Consider the following 20,105-nt stretch of genomic DNA (forward strand, 5'->3'; position numbering starts at 1 on the left):
AGAGAAAGAACTGAGAAAGGGAATAGAATTTTTACAGGAGATAGGTGGGAAGAGGTATAGTCATGATAACCGTGTGAATTGGTACGTTTATAAAACATGTCAGATGTCGAGAAAGGGGAGGGAGGAGTCAGAAATGGACATTTATAATATGTATATAAAATACCACAATTGCAAGTTTCTCTTACCCTATAAAGATCCATAAGTTCCAGTGCAGTGTATTCTTTTGACTGGTTTAACGGTTTGAACTTAATTTCAGATGGTGGTTGTGCTGTATAAGTGAAGGGTCCTGATATTGTATCCAGATCATGCGTTCCAATAGCAACAAGAGCTCGCTTCCTAGAGAAGTATGTACATGCACATTAATCTCAAAATTTATTTCTGCCCTAATCATTCAGTATTGCAATAAAAACACCACAAGAAACATAAAGTGAAACATACAAAAATTGAAAGGACTGCAGGCAGTTAACTGCACATATGATATGAGCAGAAAACACTAAGATTACTCAGCATATCAAGCAGCATCAGTGGAGAAAGAAACATTGTCAACCTGTTCCTCTTTCAAGCAAATGTCAAGTTGATGAAAGGCCACCAACGTCAAATATTAACTGCTTCTCCATCATTAAACTGCCAAACCTTTCGAGCATTTCTGTTTTTATATTTCCAGGAACTCAGAGATTAGTTATACTTCTGGCACGTTTCAAAACTACACTTATAAAATTTAGATTTTATTTTAGTCTTAGATGGTCAGAAAGTCAGAGAATGAGAGGTCTCACCTGCAGATGTTCTGATGTAGTTTTTCCTGCAGCTCAATGAAACTATCATAGCAATCCTTGGTAAAAGTTATATTGCGAAGAACGGCTGCTACAGCATGTGGTCGAACCTGTGACGTCTACAAAAGGAAAATCTTCACAACAATGACACTTATGCAAAGTAATATTAAGGATACAGAATAACACTGTTACACAGCTGTGAAGGGCCCAGACCTTGCAACTATAACATCAAAGACTGCTAAATTTCACTAAAACTGCCAGCATCTTCAGAGTTTGTGTGTGTGTGTGTGTGTGTGTGTGTGTGTGTGTGTGTGTGTGCGCGCGTGTGCGCACTTGAATATAGGAATCCAGTAGTGCTGTCAGTGATTCAGTGCTCCTCTTCACACTGCTTTCCTCTGCATCCTTATACACTATAATCAAGGGAAACGAGCCATTTGATAAACCCTAGAGTTAAAATATAGCTAAACATTACACATTCTGTTTCCTGTCGTTGTAAGTTTTTTCAATATTCTTAGCCCCGCAGCCAGCAGGAAGCTTGGTGACATCATAGTTACAAGAAGGATCTATGAGGTACCATGAGGCAGCCAATAACGGAAAGGGGAAAATCAAAGAATAATAGATGACAGATAAGCAACAAGTTACGAAACCTGGGCCTCTATACCTCCTTCCGCAACTGGATTCTTGGCTTCCTCACCAGCAGACCACAGTCAGTGCAGATCAGAAATAACACCTCCTCCTCGCTGACAATCAATACTTCAAGGGTGCAAGCCTAGACTACCACTCTACTGTCTCTACATTCTAGGCACAGCTCAAACACCATCTATAAATTTGGCAATGACACACTTGTTGTTGGCAGAATCTCAGATGGTGACGAGGAGACATACAGCAGCGAGACAGAAAGGTTGGTTCATCATCATTAGGAACAAGGAATTGACTGTGAACTTCAGGAAGGGGCAGTCATGAGAACACACACCAGTCTTCACTGAGGAGTCAGCATTGGAAACTTCAAGTTTCTGGAGATCTCTGAAGATCTACCCTGGGGGGGGCCAACATACTGATGCAATTACATAGAAGGCATGCCTGTTGCTATATTTCTTTAGGAGTTGGAGAAAATTTTGGTACATCACCAAAGGCTTTGAAAAATTTCTACAGAGGTACCATGGACAGCATTCTGACAGGTTGCATCACTGTCTGGTATAGAGGTGACACTGCACAGGATTAGAAAAACTTCAGAGTGCTGTAGTCTCAGCTAGTTCCATCATGGGTACCAGCATCCCAAGCATCAAGGACACCTTTAAAAGGCAATGCCTCAGGAAGATGGGATCCACCATGATGGAGCCTCACCACCCAGCACATGCCCTCTTCTCAACACTTCCATCAAGTAAGTGATATGGGAGCCTTAAGATGCACATTCAATGTTTTAGGAACAGCTTCTACCCCTCCAGCATCATATTTCTGAATGCTACCTTACTATTTTGTTCTCTTTTTGCACTATTTATTTTTGTTTTATATATTATTATTCCAACTTACACAAATTGTTATGTACAAAAAATATTTTTTGGACTGTACGGCTGCCATTAAACGACAAATTTCACAACATAGGGAAGAATCGCTACTGGGTCCCTTGTTTTTTGCCCTCTATATCAATGATCTAGACGATAATGTGGGGAGTGTGGTAGAACAGAGGGATCTGGGAATACAGATCCATAATTCCTTGATGTCACAGGTAGATAGGATTGTAGAGAGAACCTCTGGCACATTAGCCTTCATAAATCAAAATACTAAGTACAGGAGTTGAGTTATGATGTTGAAATTGTATACAATATTGGTGTGGAGTATCATGCACAGTACTGATTAGCTACCTACTGGAAAGGTATTAATAAAATTGAAAGACTATAGAGAATTTAAAATAAAGTTGCAGGACGTAAGGATATGTGTTATAGGGAAAGGTTGAATAGGTTAGGACTTCATTGGAACGTGGGAGAATGAGGGGAGATCTGTTATAGAGGTACATAAAATGAGGAGTGGCATAGATAGAGTAAAAGCAGACATCCCACCTCTCCCGGAAGTTCTGGGAGTCTCCCGCATATTGGTAGCGGCTCCCTGACACCCGCAAATTATATACAATATCCCAGTAATCGATAAGGGGGGGGGGGGGGGAGAGAGAGAGGGAGAGGGAGGGGGGGGGAAGAGAGAGAGAGGGAGAGGGAGAGAGAGGGAAAGGGAGAGGGAGAGAGAGGGAGGGAGAGAGAGCGTGCGCACGTGCCATGGCAGAGTGTTCCAAAAAAAGAAAATATAAAACGCACTTCACCCTAGACTACACTAAAGTGTATCCCTGCCTAATAGGAGTCAAAAATAATGACAGTGTTGCTCACTGCACTGTTTGCAACAGTGACTTTTCTATACCCCATGGTGGGTTAAAACGTAAAAGACATGTTGAGGTGAGTTTAACAGGCTTCATTCGTTCATTAGCATAGCTAACATTATTTAAACTAGCTGGCTAGCTGACAAAGAGCTACTCTATTGCAGACCATTGAAGTCAGTCCCATTTGCAACACCTCCTACCCCTCCTAAAGATATAGTGTTAGAATTAACTGTGTAGCAGTGCCACCATGCTCAGGATCCCTTGGCCCCTGGTGAAATACTGGCACTCCCAGTATCTGGAGAAATACGGGCACTCCCAGTACCCGGTGAACTACCGCAAATTGATGGTGCTACCTCCCTGAAATGAGTTTTTGCAGGGTGGGATGTCTGTAAAGCAAGCAGGCTTTTTCCACTGAGGAACTGAGGTTAGGTGAGACTACAACTAGAGGTGCTGTCACCTCTGGATATGCATACACTTACACTAATGAACTATTGGAAAAAGCAGCATTGCACTTCTGCATGCAAAATTAGTGTAGAATAACAATTGTACCCTAAAAGAAACCACTCATTCACCTGAGGGGCAAAAACCTTCAGTAATCCAATGGCTTGTTATACACAAAACAATTTAATACCACAGTAAAACAAGCTACTGTGAAGGCAAGTAGTTGCTGACTTTTAATACAAGGACATATCAGATAAAGTCTTGCTGCAAATATGTAGAGCTTTAGAGACCACATCGGAATAATGTACAGTTTTGTTCTCCACATTTTCCTAGTTTTCAGGCAATGTAGAAAGGTTCTTTGAAATGAGTGATAGGTTTGTCCTATAATTCATTAGCCTGGCACATGGTTTCAAGGGTTTCCAAGAATAAGACCTAATCTCATTGAATTACAAGATTCATAGAGTCGATTAAGTGGATACTGTTCACCTGGAATCATCTTACTACAATAGGATGTAAGATTTTGTGTTTACTTAGAGGTCATCAACCTTTGGAATTCTGTAGCCAACAGAACTAGTGTATCAAACTATTGGTTAGAAATATTGTTGGATGGAGTACCAACAATAACACCCACACATTTAACTGTTTTATTGAATACAAACACAATTAAACAAAGAAATAATGCATGACTGACCCTCTTCATCTTCAGCAAATGTAATTATAAATAAATACTCAGATGGTTCACAGATTTGACAAAATAGTAACGGGTGCTGTTCACAATTCTGCATCTTACACTTCAGTTCACTATTTTTTACATCCATTTACAAGGCAAATTATTTCATACCTCTTTGGTGATCACTAACTTCTGCATGTCTCCATTTAGTGGTCCCACTCTCGTGTATCTAGGGCCTTCAATTCTGTTTTGGAACATGAAAATTAGACTATAACCATCACTACACTGCTGAAGTAATGGATATTTGGAACATTAATGATTTCATAACAAACAAAACAGAATCTAAGCAACAAATTCTGAACAGAGTAAAGGAATAACATAATTTTTTCAGAAATATTACTTGTTCTTGAAGACCTGCAATCCACGGGTTAATCCTTCCAAGCATAAGAGGTCATAGCGATTCGCAGGCACGTCAATTTTATACAGCACCATCTCTGATGCACCATCGGCTTTTCCATCTCCTTGTTCTCTGGTTATAATATCCTTTTCAGATGTCTGAAGATAACGAAATATATATATATATACTACATACATATATACCATATATTAAATATTTATATTTACACATACCAATTTTATAACCGTTGGGCATTATTCTATTTGGATTAGAAGTATTCCATAATGTGACCATGCCATCAAGCAAAGAAGCTAAACAGAATGTAGTAGAATGATAAGGACCACTGACTAAGATTTGATCCCAGACTGATGTTAATAGTTCTCCATCACTACTAACTAAAGTGAAATGAAGTCTAATTCTCCACATGGTTTGCAGGCTGGTGGAAGCAATTGAGTATAGTCATGTATCCACGCTTTGTGCTGTTTAGTTAAGTTTAGTTAGTTGAGAGAGGGTGAGCCAGGGACAAATTTTTTCTGTCAATCATTAACTTTACCTGCTTCATTATTTCACTTATTCTGCTAATTGCGCTGTTGCTAATTTTGATCACTCATCTTTGCTGCTTTTGTAATAAAGGATCGAATGTACTTTTCTCAACTTGGAATTCAGTTATTTGCAAATGCCAATCCCTCCCTCTGTCTCTCAGTGATTTTGGTTTGTTTTTAAGTAACTGCTACAACATACATTCTTACATTAGGGCAAGTTCAAATACAGCACCCTATATTATTTACAAAGAATGATCATGAACATGGGATAAAGCCAAGCGGAGTAAATACACCTATAGAACTCTACACAGTCAGCAAAGAACACCTGGAAGGACAAATCCTCCCCTACTTTTCTTTCAACTAGAACATCTGTTTCCTTGCAAGACAGATCTTGACATCTAGATGTCATATTTACAAGCTATTTATATGGCATTTAGAAACAATAATTTGATACTGTACCACTTCATCCAATTCCAGGCCAAATTCAAAACATAATTCATCAAATTCTTCATCAGCTGTAAAACAAAATAATCAAGTTGGACATTGCAGAAACCAAAAACTGAACTAAATGCCTGAAATAATCCTAGAATGTCACAGAGTTAAGAGAAACTATTTGCAAGATACATTAAGTCTACTTTAAGTATCCTGTTTTAATCCTCATTGCATTGAAAACTTAGGAAAACATCAAATTACTGTTTGAAAGTCAATTTTCAACTGACCACACCATACACTTCAAAGATTTCTATTCAGTGAATGCAAGTTCTAATACTGATGGAATGCTAGGTTCATCACAAATTGCATTTCACAGCACTGTCATAGACTAACACTTAAAGGAATTAGTTTCAATCAATTTGAAGGACAGAAAATTCTGTATTCTTCAAAAATCTAACCTGAATAAGATAAAGGAACTAAGTTTTTGTTAACTTTCTACTATCCTCTAATTCTGTGATTAATTTATGTCAATTCATAATAGAAAGAATCTAATAACAGCTCAAACAAAAGCTAAACATAATGCAAGCCATGTTCAGTTAAACATCCTGTCAGTTAATAGAACAAAAAAGCTCCAAGTTTTTTTTCCCTTGCCTCGTCAACTGAGATTTCTCTAGTACTTTCTTCCTTAGGAAAATCCTTTAATTACTTCTGTTTTTTCTCCTCTCCTAAGATAATTCTCTGTTCTTCCAAGGGTGCAACTGTACATTTCCCCTAAACTGATAACTTTTTGACTTCAATCCAGAAAGTAGACACTGTCAGGCTTTCCAATTGTAAAGAAATTTGCAACAAGACAAATGTTGAGATCTTACTGGTGAGAACATGAGAATGCTCTCCAGCAAGAGTAACATTACCCAGATGGCAAGATGACATTGACCCCTCCCTCACACACAAAAGAAAGGCAAACTTTAGTGCCCAAGACAGCCTAATATCAGAAAGACAAGGTTCAAAATGTCAGGCCTTTTAGCATTTATTACAGAGGTTGGGAATGTCCTTCTCTTTAATTATACAAGTTTAGAAGTTGACTGGAGAATGACTCATATGGTGAAGAGACGTATAGCAGTGAGATAGGTCAACTGGTTAAATGGTGTCACTTCAACAACTTTGCACTTAATGTCAGAAAGACTAAGGATTTGATTGTGGACCTCAGGAAGGGGAAGTTGGGACAACACAAAATTATGAGGGGCAGTGAATGGTATACAGAAATATGAGGAATATAGATAGAGCAAATGTAAGCAGGCTTTTTCCACTGTGGTTGGGTGAGATTAGAAGTCATGGGTTAAAGATGAAAGGTGAAAGGGAAACATGAGGGGAAACTTCTTCACTTGGAGGCAGTTGAGAGTGAGGATTGAGCTGCCAGTGGATATGTGGTTAAATTTCAACATTTTAGAGAAATTTGGATAAGTACATGGATGGGAGGTGCATGGAGCACTATATTGCAGGTGCAAGTTGACGGGACTGGGTAGAATAATAGTTTGGGAAGCACCAGATGGGCTAAAGAGCCTATTTCTGAGCTGTAGTGCTCTATGACTCTATGAACATACACCAGTAAACATTGAAGTGTCAGCAACGGAAAGCCAGAGCAGCTTCAAGTTTCTTAGTGTCAGCATCTCAAGGGATCTACCTTGGCTCCCAACGTATTGATGCAATCATGAAGAAGGAACACCTGTGGCTCTATTTCCTCAGGAGTTTGAGATGATTTTGCATGTTACCAAAGACTCTTGCAAATTTCCCCAGATCTACAAATTAATCTAATGCATTGGACCAAACGCCATTGCGGAGGGTCATAGACTTAACCCATCCATCATGAGCTCCCCACTATCGACAGCATCTTTATGCAGCAGTGTCTCAAAAAGGTGTCAGCCATCATTAAGGACTCTCACCATCTAAGACTTACCCTCTTCTTGTTACTAATCGGGGAGCAGGTAGAGGAGTCTAAAGACCTACACTTAACTATTCAGAATCTAAATTTGGCTTGATGATAAGAGGCAGAGGGCAATGGTTGAAATACATTTTTCTTATTAGAAGTAGTGGTGTACCACAGGGGTAAGTGCGGTGCACAGATCCTTGTATGTGATCCAGATCACATATGCATACAAGTTCATACAAATATTATTAAATTCACATAAAAAACGGCCTTGTTTGTATGTAACCTCCCACAGTAATCACAAATCATTGTCTCCGAATAACATAAGCCTTCCGTTTCACCATGTTTTTGGAATCACTTCTATTGATACTTGCGCAGTGACACTTTATTTGTAATCCAACATGCACTGCTACTTCAAGCACATCAAAACCAGGCACGAGATAATTCAGATTCTGTACCATTCTAACTAGTTAGGGGGTAGACAATAAATGAATGTTCACATTTACTGGCCTTCATCAACACCTTTCATTTCAATACTGTGGAAGTTATGTTTATCGTTATGTGTAATTCTGTGCACTTTCTAACTAATGGACATCTATAACAACAAAATCTGTTCGTAACCCAAGGACAACCCATTCTCTGTATATTAATGATTTATGTGTTATGTTGCAAGTACTGTATGATTGCTAAGTTTGTAAACACAGAGAAAATTAGTTGGAGTTATGGTTGTCTAAATCTCCCTGTCTAAGTTATGGTCACCACACTATAAGAGGACACAGTTGTGCTGCAGAGAGAAGATTCACCTCACTGAGATGTTGGGTGGATTGAATGACTTTAGTTGTGAGGATAGATCAGATAGGTTGGATTTATCTTCCAGGAGCGAAAGAACCTGAGAGGATACCTGACTGAAGTATCTACAGTTGCAAGAAAAAGTTTGTGAACCCTTTGCAATTTCCTGGTTTTCTGCATTAATTACTCATAAAATGTGGTCTAATCTTCACCTAAGTAACAATAATAGATAAGCACAATCTGGCTAAACTAATAACACATAAACAATTGTACACCTTCTCATCAACACTGAGTACACCATTTAAACAATCATAGTCTAGGTTCAAAAAAGTACGTGAACCTCTGAAATAATGCCTTCTACAAAAACTATTTGGAGTCAGGTGTTCCAATCAATGAGATGAGATTAGAGGTGCTGGTTGTGGACGGGCCCTGCCCTATAAAAAGGACACACAAAGTCAGGTTACTGACAGAGCCGGTTCTTCTCAAGAAAGATCCGTTTATGTGCACCATGCCCTGATCAAAACAACTTTCAGAGGATCTTAGAAGAATTGTAGAGATGCATGAAGCTGGAAAAGGCTACAAACGCATTTCTAATGACCTGAGTGTTCATCAGTCCACACAAGAGAAACTGAATACAAATGGAGGAAATTCAGTACTGTTGCCACTCTTGCCAGGAGTGAGCGTCCTGCAAAGATTGCACCAAGAGCACAACATGAAATCCTGGAGGAGGTGAAAAAGAACCTAAGGATAACAGCAAAAGACCTACAGAAATCTCTAGAACTTGCTAAACTCTCTGTTCATGTGTCCACTATAAGAAAAAGACTGAACAAGAATGGTGTTCGTGGAAGGACAACATGGAGTAAGCCACTGCCCTCCAAAAACAAACACTACTGCATGAATAAAAGTTTGCAAACACCACCTGGATGTTCCACAATGCTTCTGGGACAATGTTCTGTGGACAGATGAGACAAATGTTGAACTTTTTGTAGAGATGCGCACCACTACATTTGGAGGAAAAAGGGCGCTTCACATCAACACCAAAACCTCATCCCAACTGTGAAGCACAGTGGAAAGAGCATCAAGGTTTGGGGCTGCTTTGCTGCCTCAGGGCCTGGACAGCTTGCAATTGTTGAGGGAACAATTAATTCAAAATTGTATTAAGAAGTGTTACAGGAGAATGTCAGGATAGCAGTCCGTCACCTGAAGCTTAATAGAAGTTGGATGATGCAGTAAGATAATGATCCAAAATACAAGAGAAAATCAACAACAAATGGTTTAAAAGGAAGGAAATTCGTGTTTTGGAATGGACAACTCAGAATCCAGACCTTAACCCATCTGAGATGCTGTGGCATGACTTGAAGAGGGCTGTTCATACAAGGTATCTGAGAAATATTGATGAACTGAAACAGTTTTATATGGAGGAATGGTCTAAAATTCCTCATTGCCATTGTGAGAGTCTGATCAGGAAACATTTGGAGGTTACTGCTGCTAAAGGAGGGTCTACCAGTTATTAAATACAAGGGTTTACATACTTTTTCAGCCTTGACTGATAGTGATTAAACACTGTTCAATAAAGGCATGAAAAATACAACTGTTTGTGTGTTAATAGTTTAGGCAGATTGTGTTTGTCTATTATTGTGACATAGATGAAGATCAGACCAAATTTTATGAGTAATTAATGCAAAAAAACAGGTAATTGCAAAGGGTTCATAAACATTTTCTTGTAACTGTAAAAATAAGCAGCACAGATAGGGTCATCATCATCGTCATCAGGTGCCATGCCCAGTTTGAGCTCTGACTGCCATGGCCCACACACTCCTGTTTCGGGTCAAGTGGATCAATTCATTGGTATTCATCTCCAGTTCTCTGGCTACTGTCTCCATCATCATTTGTCTTTGCCTTCCTCTTGCTTTCTTCCCTTCAATCTTTCCCATAATTACCGTGCATTCTAACTCCTCTTTCCTAATCACATGTCCAATGAAGCCACATTGCCTTTTCATGATCTCATAATTATTTCTCTTATTGTGATTGCTCTGTTCAAGACATCCTCATTAAATATTCATTTCGTCCATGATATTCTTTGCATCCTCCTTAAAAACCACATCTCTGCTGCTTCAATTAGTTTCCTCATATTACTAGATATTGTCCAACATTCTGAACCATATAACATAACTGGATAAATGTAACATTTCAGTACTCTGAGGTGGGTTTTAATGCCTAGTTTAGTGCTGGTCAGTAAAGGTGTCTTTTGCCATCCCTATTCTCCTCTTGATGTCCATGTCACACCTGCCGTCTGATGACACCCAGCTTCCTAAGAGGCAAAAGTTCTGTACTGTACTTGTTTTGTCTTCCCCATTTATTCTCCGCCTGCAGATAGGATTCTCCTTTTTGGATATCACCATACTTTCTGTCTTTTTGCAATTGATAGTCAGACCCATTTTTGTACTTTCTTCAACAACTATATCAATTAAGTTTTGTACTTCTTCCTCCATACTTGCAATTAACAGTGTCATCCGCATATTTGAAATTATTGATGTTTTCACCGCTAATTTTGATTCCCAAGATGTCTCTTCTTTTTTGTAATATTGTTTCACTGTACATATTAAACAAATCAGGGGAGAAAACACACCCTTGTTTAACACCTCTCTTGATTTTCGTAAACGGACTCACTTCTCCATCTATTCTTACAGCGGCAGTTTGTTCCCAGTACAGATTTCTGATTAGGCGGAGGTCTTTCAAATCTAGACCTAGTTTCCTGTAATATTTCAAATAACTTATTGTGCTTCTCTTTATCAAATGCTTTTGTGTAGTCGATAAAACAAACAAACCGTTTTGCACTTGAATAGCTCATTCTGATAGTATTCTTAATATCAATATCGCATTTGTTGTACCTTTGTCTTTCAGAAACCCACATTGTTCATCAGCTTGTATCTTACTTTTAGCTCTTGTCTTCAAAATTCTTAGAAGTATCTTGGTGATATGACTCATTAAACTTATGGTCCTATGTAATTCACATTCTATTGCTGGAGGTTTCTTAGGAAGAGTGATAAATACTGATTTTTTTCATCTCTTCTGGTATTATTCCAGTCTCATGTCATTGATTAAATTAGTAAGTTTTTCAATTCCATAATCTTCAAGGGCGATAAGGGTAGACAGTCAAAATATTTTCCAACGAAGGGGGTAACAGACACAAATGAGAAGATATTTCAAAGGGCGAAAGTTTACTTTCCACCCTCTCCCCGCTCCCCCCCCCCCTCCAAAGAATGCACTGACAAATGAGATGGTCTCCACCCGAAATGTACGCCATTCCTCGTAAATGGACAAAGGGGACAGCATATGTGTAGTAGGCCGAATGGCCCGCATCTGCACTATTTGACGCTGTTTGATGAATAAAATATACTTATCGGAAAGGAAGAGAACGCCCATTGCACGCTGCAACCACGGGAATGCAAACGCCGGCTGCATGATGCAATCGTGGGACGGAAGGGTATTCAAATGAATGAATGCAGAACCCTCGAAGGGCCTGTATCCACGCTGTATTGTTCTGTGGTTCTAGCGGAGGCAGTCTGATGCTGCACATTTCACACTATATAGCCCACCCTTCAGCTTCCTCACCATCCCCTCCCTCAATCTGTCTGTCCCTGACCCGTGTGTGATCTTTTCCTTTTCCCCCATCCTCGTTCACCGAGACCCTCAAGCCACCGACACGGCTACAAAGAATGAGTGAATCAATCAATAAACTCACTGTACGTTTGCCCTAAAGCCCGGAATAACAAATCCCGTTTCACACCGATGGTCGGCATGGTCAGAACCGGAGGAAATTAAGACAGAGCGCATGCGCACCGAAGTTGACCTCTACCTCCTACTAGTTGTCTTTCCCGTTCCTGCGGTCTCCTGCTATTTTGATTTTTTTTAAATAATCTATTAGAAATATACCTTGTTTGTTTATTAAATCTTATTGAAATAGTTAAAATATGCATTCGTTTGCAATAACCTTCAGGCGGGTAATGTAGTTACCTACTCGAGTAAAATTAAGAACTTGTACTGCACCAGGACCCCGGAGGCGCTGATGTAATTTCTGGGCGGATCCCGAGAGAAAAAGTAGGCGAGGGTTTGAGTTATGAGCTGTCAGTATGTGGTTTGTAAAAGCGAAAAGTTGCATGCGTGCGAACTACAAATACGACTGTGGCATGTCCGTAAATATTCGTATTGGACAGAGTTGCAGACGTCAGTTGTAGTGTACATGGAAGAGCTCCGATGCATTGTTAATGCGCACATGCGAGTGCTGACGAGCCGGAGCACGTACCAAGACCCGACTGCTCTGAATACTCGAGGGAAAGAAGCCAGCTCCCTCTTAATGCCAGCAAAGAACCTGATCATATTGTGCTCTGTGTTATGGTATATGGCACAGGTTAGGTCCATACACCATTTCTGTGTTGCAGCAGTCATTCAGGATGAGTTCCAGGGAACATATTTATATGCAAGTTCCATAGAAAGTGTAATTTAATCCTCATCCTGATAACCATCTTTGCATCGATCCTGGTACTCAAATACCATAAGGCAGAATGAGGCCAGTCATTGCGTCAAATCTGTTCTATCATTCAATCATGGCTGATTTATTCCCTCTCAACAGATGCCTTTCCCCATAACCTTTGACCCCTGTCTAATCAAGAACCTGTCAACCTCTGCTTTAAATATACCTAATGACTTGGCCTCCAGGGCTATCTGTGGCAATGAACTACCGTCTGGCTAAAGAAATTCCTCCTCATCTCTCTAATAAATGGATATGCCTCTATTCTGAGACTGCCCTATGCTACTAGAGTCTGCCACTATAGGAAACTACGCACGTCACGACACACTGAAGTCCCACATGTTCCTAGCGTTGCAAAGGGGTGGCCTGGTCTTCCAACCATATAACCTATTCGGTTGGATTCTGCCATATCCCCTGTGTCTCATAAGTTTCTGCAAATAAACACCTTTTGAAAACAAGTCAATCAGCCTGTCTGTGCAGAAAGCCTTCTAGTCCCATGGAGGAAGGAGATGGTGGAATCTGTGAGGTGGTTTCCCAAGCAATCTCTTAGTCATTTTGCATATGTGTCACAAACTTTCAACGCAGCTTCAAGACTTTCCATGGGCAGTGGTGAGATAAGCCATCTGTCAGCTTCTTCACAGACACCCAGTGTCTGTGTCCCTCTGTGTACTCTCCTCAAGGTGGCGGCTGTGTGAATGAGACTGTCATCCACCTGCTTATAACACTGTTGCCAAGAAAATCCAGAAAGAAATTTGGTCCTCCTCAAGATCCACTTAAGTATTTGCATAAGAGAGCTCTACAGCGCAAACTGAGACAAACATCAACTGCTGCTGGGAGATCACATCAGTGAAAGGCAGTGCTTGGTCCTTGTGAAATGTGTTGGTGAGTTGACGGCAAGTGACAGCTGCAGGCTGGAGCGTTCGAGGATCAAGCTAATGTGCTGCAGCTGGCTGCAAGGGCTCTTTGAAGAATGGGTCCTCCCACCACTGGACACTGAGCAGCTGGGCCTGTGTAATAAATATCAGGCTTATTGCTGACAAATTATTTGGGATGGAAAAAAAATTATGGCATGGATAGAATGTCAACGTTAAATATCAGTGTAATGGTATGCAGACAATCAATGTTCCCTAATCTATAGTTCCACATTTTATGAATAAAATATGACTTGGAAAAGAGGATGAACTTCACAGACTGCAAGGCATTTGAAAATTAACAAGCACATTCAAGAGTAAACTGGAAGGCAAATGAAATATTCTCCTTAATTACATGGAATATCGAGTATAAATGTAAGAATGTCTTAATATGACTCTTCAAGAGTTTGGTGAAACCACACCTTGCATCTGGTTTGGTCCCCTTTTATTAAGGAACGACAAGCTTAGTGATGATGTGCTGAAGTTTCATTTGATTCTTGGTAATGAAGGAATTACTCTACAAATAAGATTGGGTGGAGTGGGGTTAACTTTATAGAACTTAGAAAGTAAACAGTACGGCACAGAAACAGGCCCTAATGTGCAGGACCAAAGAAGTTAACAATCAAGTGTCCAACTAAATTAATCCCTTCTCCATATCCTTCCCTTTCATCTACATTCATGATCCTATCTAAGAGCCTCTTGAATGCTTCTGTCATATTTACCTCCACCACTACCTCAGGCAGTGCACTCCAGGCACTCACCACTCCCTGTGTAAAAATAAACTCTGCCTATCTTTTTTCAGTTTACCCCCTCTCACCTTAAATGCATGCCCTCTGTATTCGATAATTTAATCCTAAGAAAATTATACTGGCTGTCTACTCTATCGATGACTCTCATAATCTTATAAACCTTCCCCGGATAGATCCTCAGAGATGTTGACACCAAGGACATCTATCTTGCTTCAGTATGCTTCCTCATTACCATCTGAAATTCTGTCAACAATTGTCGTTTATAACAATAGTTATTTATGCTACTGGTCTATTTAAGTTTCTGTTCAATGATGGTTCCTAGTGTCTTCAAAGTGTTGGATTAACTATTGTAATCGCACAGAATAGCAAACAAAAATAATTAAACTTTCCTTTTGGAGATGGTCATTGCCTGGCACATCTGTGATATGTGTGTTATTTGCCACGTGTTAGGTCATATGAGAATGTTGTATAGATCTTCTTGTATTTGCTGTAATATTGATAATGGATTACTCATTACGCTCATCAAACAAAAACATCCCATATGAGGAAGATTATTGATGAAGCAACTGCAAATGATTAGGTTGCCCTTAAAAACTCTGGCAGTGGTGTTCTCAGGATTGAAATGATGGACCTCCAATAACTATAATCATCTTTCATTATACTATGTATGATTATAGCTGCTGGATTTTTTACGCCCATTGTCTTCAGTTTGATGATACATTTCAAATGCAGCTTGGATGTCAAGTGTAAGTAACCACCACTCACCTCTGGAATTCAGCTCTATAGTACTTGTTTAGATGAAGGAGGTAGTAAGGTCTATTGAGAGTCAACATTGGATGATGTGTGCAGATAATAAATCGTACGCCTTAGACCGAATTGTTTGTGACACCTTCTGTCATAAAATATATTCAATCTAAAGTAAAAGTTAGGAAGGATTATGGTTTATTTTGATCTAGGAGAAATGTGGAATTGATGCTAAAGTTCAAATCACCAATATCTTTTTAAATGTGAAGAAGGTTTAAGGAGCCACAGGGGCTATGCATATTCCAGTTTCTATAGTTTTTATGCCTAGACTTATAATGCTGATAGTAATAATTAGCAAGTGTATCATTTGCCTAAATTAATAACCCACATAATAACCACAAATTTCACTTTAAAAAACTCTTCCACTCAACATGGAATAACACTGAAATATCAGGAACTGATCCAGATCTGATCTATAATTATAATTTCTTTTTGCTATGTGCTAACTCAAGTGATCTTATGTCTAGTTATCTAATTTTCTAAATTACAACAGTAACAATATTTAAAATGTAAATCATTATCTGCTAACTATTCAAGATATTCCAGGGTTCTAAAAGTCTGCACTGTATACAAATGCAAGTTGTTTCAGTTTAATTTTGATCACCTTCATGTAATCCAATTAGGGAAGCAAAATATATTTAGATAAATAGCCCCAATTTGTTAATTATGAGCACATGCATGACCTTAGATAATACATCCCATCATGTTTGGAGATAATAGTTACAATATATTACCAAATGGCATGTTGTCACATTTTATATGTTCACAGCTGGGTTGTTTGCTACAGTATAATATAGTTGGTGGTAAATATGTTGCTACTTCTAATTCTGTATCCCTATTAGTAGAACAACAGGTTTTTATTTTCAAATCTGGCCAAATTGTAAATATACTGCAGTAATTGAATACTGTTTCTTTCCGTTTATGGTCAGCACATTTCCTGAGTAAAGGTGTGTTCTTTATATTAAAAAAAGTCGAGGTGTAAAACAAATTACTTTATTCAAACACTGAACTGCATCTCATGTACCCTAAGGGACCCATTTGAAATATATTTAAAATATATTTAAAAAATGTAACTGCTGTATTTATCTTATCAACTTTTTCTAACCTGCCCAAATGCTTGTCCTCAACGCATAAGAAATTCTTTCACTTACATAATGAAGTCATTATTAATGGCCTCACTGAGAAAGCATGTTCCATTTAGATCATCAGACCATAAGACATTGGAACAGAATTAGGCCATTCAGCTTGCTTCACCATTTGATCATGGCTGGTCCATTTCCCTCTCAACCCCTTACTTCTGCCTTCTCCCCATAACCTTTCATGCCCTCACTTATCAAGAATCTACCAACCTCTGCCTTAAATCCACTCAGTGACATGGCCTCCACAAATTCCACACATTCACCATCCTCTGGCTAATGAAATTCCCTCTCATCTCCATTCTAAATAGACATCCCTCTCATCTGAGGTTTTGCCCTCTGGTCCTAAGCTCCCCCAGTACAGGAAATATCCTCTCCAAATTCACTCTATATAAGGCTTTCAACATTTGATAGGTTTCAATGAGCTACTCTTCATTCTTCTAAATTCCAGCGAGTACAGACTCAGAGCCTTCAAATGCTCCTCATGTAATAAGCCTTTCAATCTCGCAATCATTTTCGTGAACCTGCTTTGAGCCTTCATCAATGTCAGCACATCCTTTCTAAGATAAGATGCCAAAACTGCTCACAATACTCCAAATGAGGCCTCACCAGTGCCTTATAAAGCCTTCACATTTCATCCTTGTTTTTCACGTTCTAGTCCTCTTGAGATAAGTGCTAACTTTACATTTGCCTTCCTCAGAATGGATTCAACCTGAAAACTAAACTTTAGCACTATGACTCTCAAATCCCTTTACACCTCGGAATTTTGAATTTTCTCCCTGTTTAGAAAATAATCTTCTAAAAAACCTGCCACCACCAGTTGTTGTATCATCCACAATTCTGGCCAACATAGCCATCAATTCCATCATCCAAATCATTGGCATACAAAGTAAAGAAAAAAGGCCCCTGCAGAGTACCAGTAGTCACCAGCAGCCAACTAGAAAAGGCTCCCTTTATTCCCACTCTTTGCCTCCTGCCAATCAGCCAATGCTCTATCCATGCAAGTATCTTTCCTGTAATACCACGGGCTCTTGCTAGGCAGCGTCATGTGCAGTATCTTGTCAAAGGCCTTTTGAAAATCGAATATGCAATATCTACCAATTCTCCTTTGTCTGTCCTGCTTGTTATTTCCTCAAAGGGTTCCAACAGATTTGTCAGGCAATGTATCAGTGGATGTCAATAACTTGGATTTTCAGTCGGTATCTGGTAAGGTGCCACACATGAGGCTGCTTAACAAGATAAACTCCTACGGCATTACGGGAAAGATACTGACTTGGATAATGGAATGGCTGTCAGACAGGAAGCAGTGAGTGGGAATAAAGGGGGCCTTCTCTGGTTCATTGCCAGAGACCAGTGCTGTTCCTCAGGGGCCAGTGTAGGGACTGCTACTTTTCAAAGGTTTCAAAGGAACAATTAAAGTCAGAGAAATTGGATGGTGTCAAGCTCCTTGAGTGTTGATAGAGCTGCACTCATCCAGGCAAGTGGTAAGTATTCCATTACACTCCTGAGCCTTATAGATGGTGGACAGGCTTTGTGGAGTCAGAAGGTGAGTTACAGGCCACGAGTGGGATCCAGTATCAGCCATGATGGAATGGTGAAACAGACTCAATGGGCTGAACAATCTAATAGTGCTCTTATGTCTTATGGTCTTATTTCCCCTTAAAGAAACCATCCTGACTTTGGTCTATTTTATCATATGCCTTCAAGTACCCTGAAATCTCATCCTTAACGATCAAATTCAATTTCTTCCCAACCACTGAGGTCAGGCTATCAGGCCTACCTTTCTTCTGCCTCCTTTCCTTCTTGAGGAAAGGACATTTACAAATTTCCAGTCCTCCAGAACTACACCAGAATCTATTGATTCTTGGAAGATTATTACTAATACCTCCACAATCTCTTCAGCTACTTCCTTCTGAACTCACATGTGTAGTCCATCTGGTCCAGGTGAATTATCCACCTTCAGATCTTTCAGCTTCCCAGGCACCTTCTCTGTAGTAATAGCAACTACACTCACTTCTGCTCCCTGACACTCACAAATTTCCAGAATACTGCTCGTGTCTTCCACAGTGAATTCAGATGCAAAATTATTATTCCGTTCATCTGCTAATTCCTTGTCTCCCATTACTATCTTTCCAGCATCATTTTCCAGCGGTTTGATATCTACTCTCATCTCTCTTTCACTCCTTATATATCTGAAAAATCTTTTGGTATCCTCTTTTATATTATTGGCTAGTTTACATTCATATTTCATCTTTTCAACTTTCTTGTGACCTTCCATCCCAGCAAGAAATAGACTGATCACAACCTCAGTACATATTAAATCTGAAGTAAGCTTCTGGCCCTTCTTTCACTGAGACTATTTGCTACTGGATTTCTAAAGCTTATGCTCTTTTCTAACCCCTGGAATCAAATATTCCGTTAATATTCTGATGAACTTCCATTCCAATTTTCACCCTTTATAAAGATACGTTCATTTGAAACTCTGTTGCTCTTTCTTAACTTCACCAAGTCATTACTCTCTCATCACTGGCCAACACTGGCACACTGGCTTAAGTTTTAGAACATTGAAATTTAAATGTTAACAAAGCCTTATATTGTGTTCAGTTTTCTTTATTTGCATCTCTCCTTTTTGCTGTGACCTCTCACAGCAACCCGCCCCCCCCCCCCCCACAATCCTTTAAGATCTCCAGGTTTGGATATGAGTGTCTGGGTTTCATCACTGACACCATATCTTATGCTGCCCATGTCCTAAATGTTCTGGATCTCACACTAAGCATATCTTAGTTATTTCTAATATGTATCTTAATGATAATTGTTTTCATGTCTTAAGACCAAGCATTTGGTTATCTGTAGCAGCGTCTTTTTCTTTTGCTCCATTCACATTTCTATCTAATTTTGTCCCTATGATGCATGTAGAAGCATTTGACTATAAAGTAGGTACCAGGTTAAGGTGATGGAAATCTGTGCATCTCTTTTCTAGATATGAGATGCCTAGATATGAGATTTTCAGACAGAAAAAGGCATTTGGGGAAATTGATCATTGCTGGACAATTGGGAATTTGGAAGTAATATTTTGGAAGTTTAGAAGATTTGAGAGGCAATCCTAAAAGTTGTTTTTATTAACAAGACCGCTTTGTTATTTACAGAACATAAAATATATTGCTAGTGACTTTTGACATTGATTTTAGGATTGACTTCCTAGAATAACTTTTCTCAATGGATTTGAGTAATACAGGGCTAATAAAGGAGGAACAGAGGATTCAAATTTTTATTATGCCAGGGTGGGTGGTTTTAGATGCATGGATAAAATTATAAGTATCCCAAAGGGTACAAATGCACAGTTCTTACATAAAATTCCAGAGGTAACATTATCAATAATTAGTCAGGTCCATTTACTGAGCAGCCTGCAGGTAATGATGGCCTTGGTAAGATTATAGTTCTGTGGGATCACACTCGTGTGAATATTGAGTGGGGCAGTAATTCACACAAGAGATATATCTATTGGGGTAGTTACAATCAAGCATTTTCCAAGGGTTGCTTTGATGGTTATTAACTGTACACAAGGAGCCATTGCACATTGAGGAAGTAGTGAAAAGGATCACAGAGCTTCACTTCCAGATTAGATCAATGCCTTCTATGCTTGC

General features: G+C 39.3%; 1 protein-coding gene across 2 annotated transcripts in view; it reads right to left on the bottom strand.

Moving 5' to 3' along the window:
- farsb (phenylalanyl-tRNA synthetase subunit beta) overlaps window positions 1–12,193 on the bottom strand; it is a 56,065-nt gene extending 43,872 nt beyond the window's left edge. The window contains exons 1-6 of one of the 2 annotated variants that reach the window (XM_073040942.1): window positions 12,076–12,193; window positions 5,645–5,700; window positions 4,647–4,801; window positions 4,418–4,490; window positions 774–889; window positions 186–336 (exon numbers count right to left, since the gene is read on the bottom strand). In XM_073040942.1, the coding sequence (XP_072897043.1) occupies window positions 186–336; window positions 774–889; window positions 4,418–4,490; window positions 4,647–4,801; window positions 5,645–5,700; window positions 12,076–12,133 (609 nt within the window). In that variant the 5' untranslated portion in view covers window positions 12,134–12,193. The remainder of the gene's footprint in view (window positions 1–185; window positions 337–773; window positions 890–4,417; window positions 4,491–4,646; window positions 4,802–5,644; window positions 5,701–12,075) is intronic. The other variant, XM_073040943.1, reaches the window with a different exon arrangement.
- Between the last annotated feature and the right edge of the window lie 7,912 nt (window positions 12,194–20,105).

This window comes from Hemitrygon akajei, chromosome 3, assembly GCF_048418815.1.
Source record: "Hemitrygon akajei chromosome 3, sHemAka1.3, whole genome shotgun sequence".
Classification (NCBI taxonomy): domain Eukaryota; kingdom Metazoa; phylum Chordata; class Chondrichthyes; order Myliobatiformes; family Dasyatidae; genus Hemitrygon; species Hemitrygon akajei.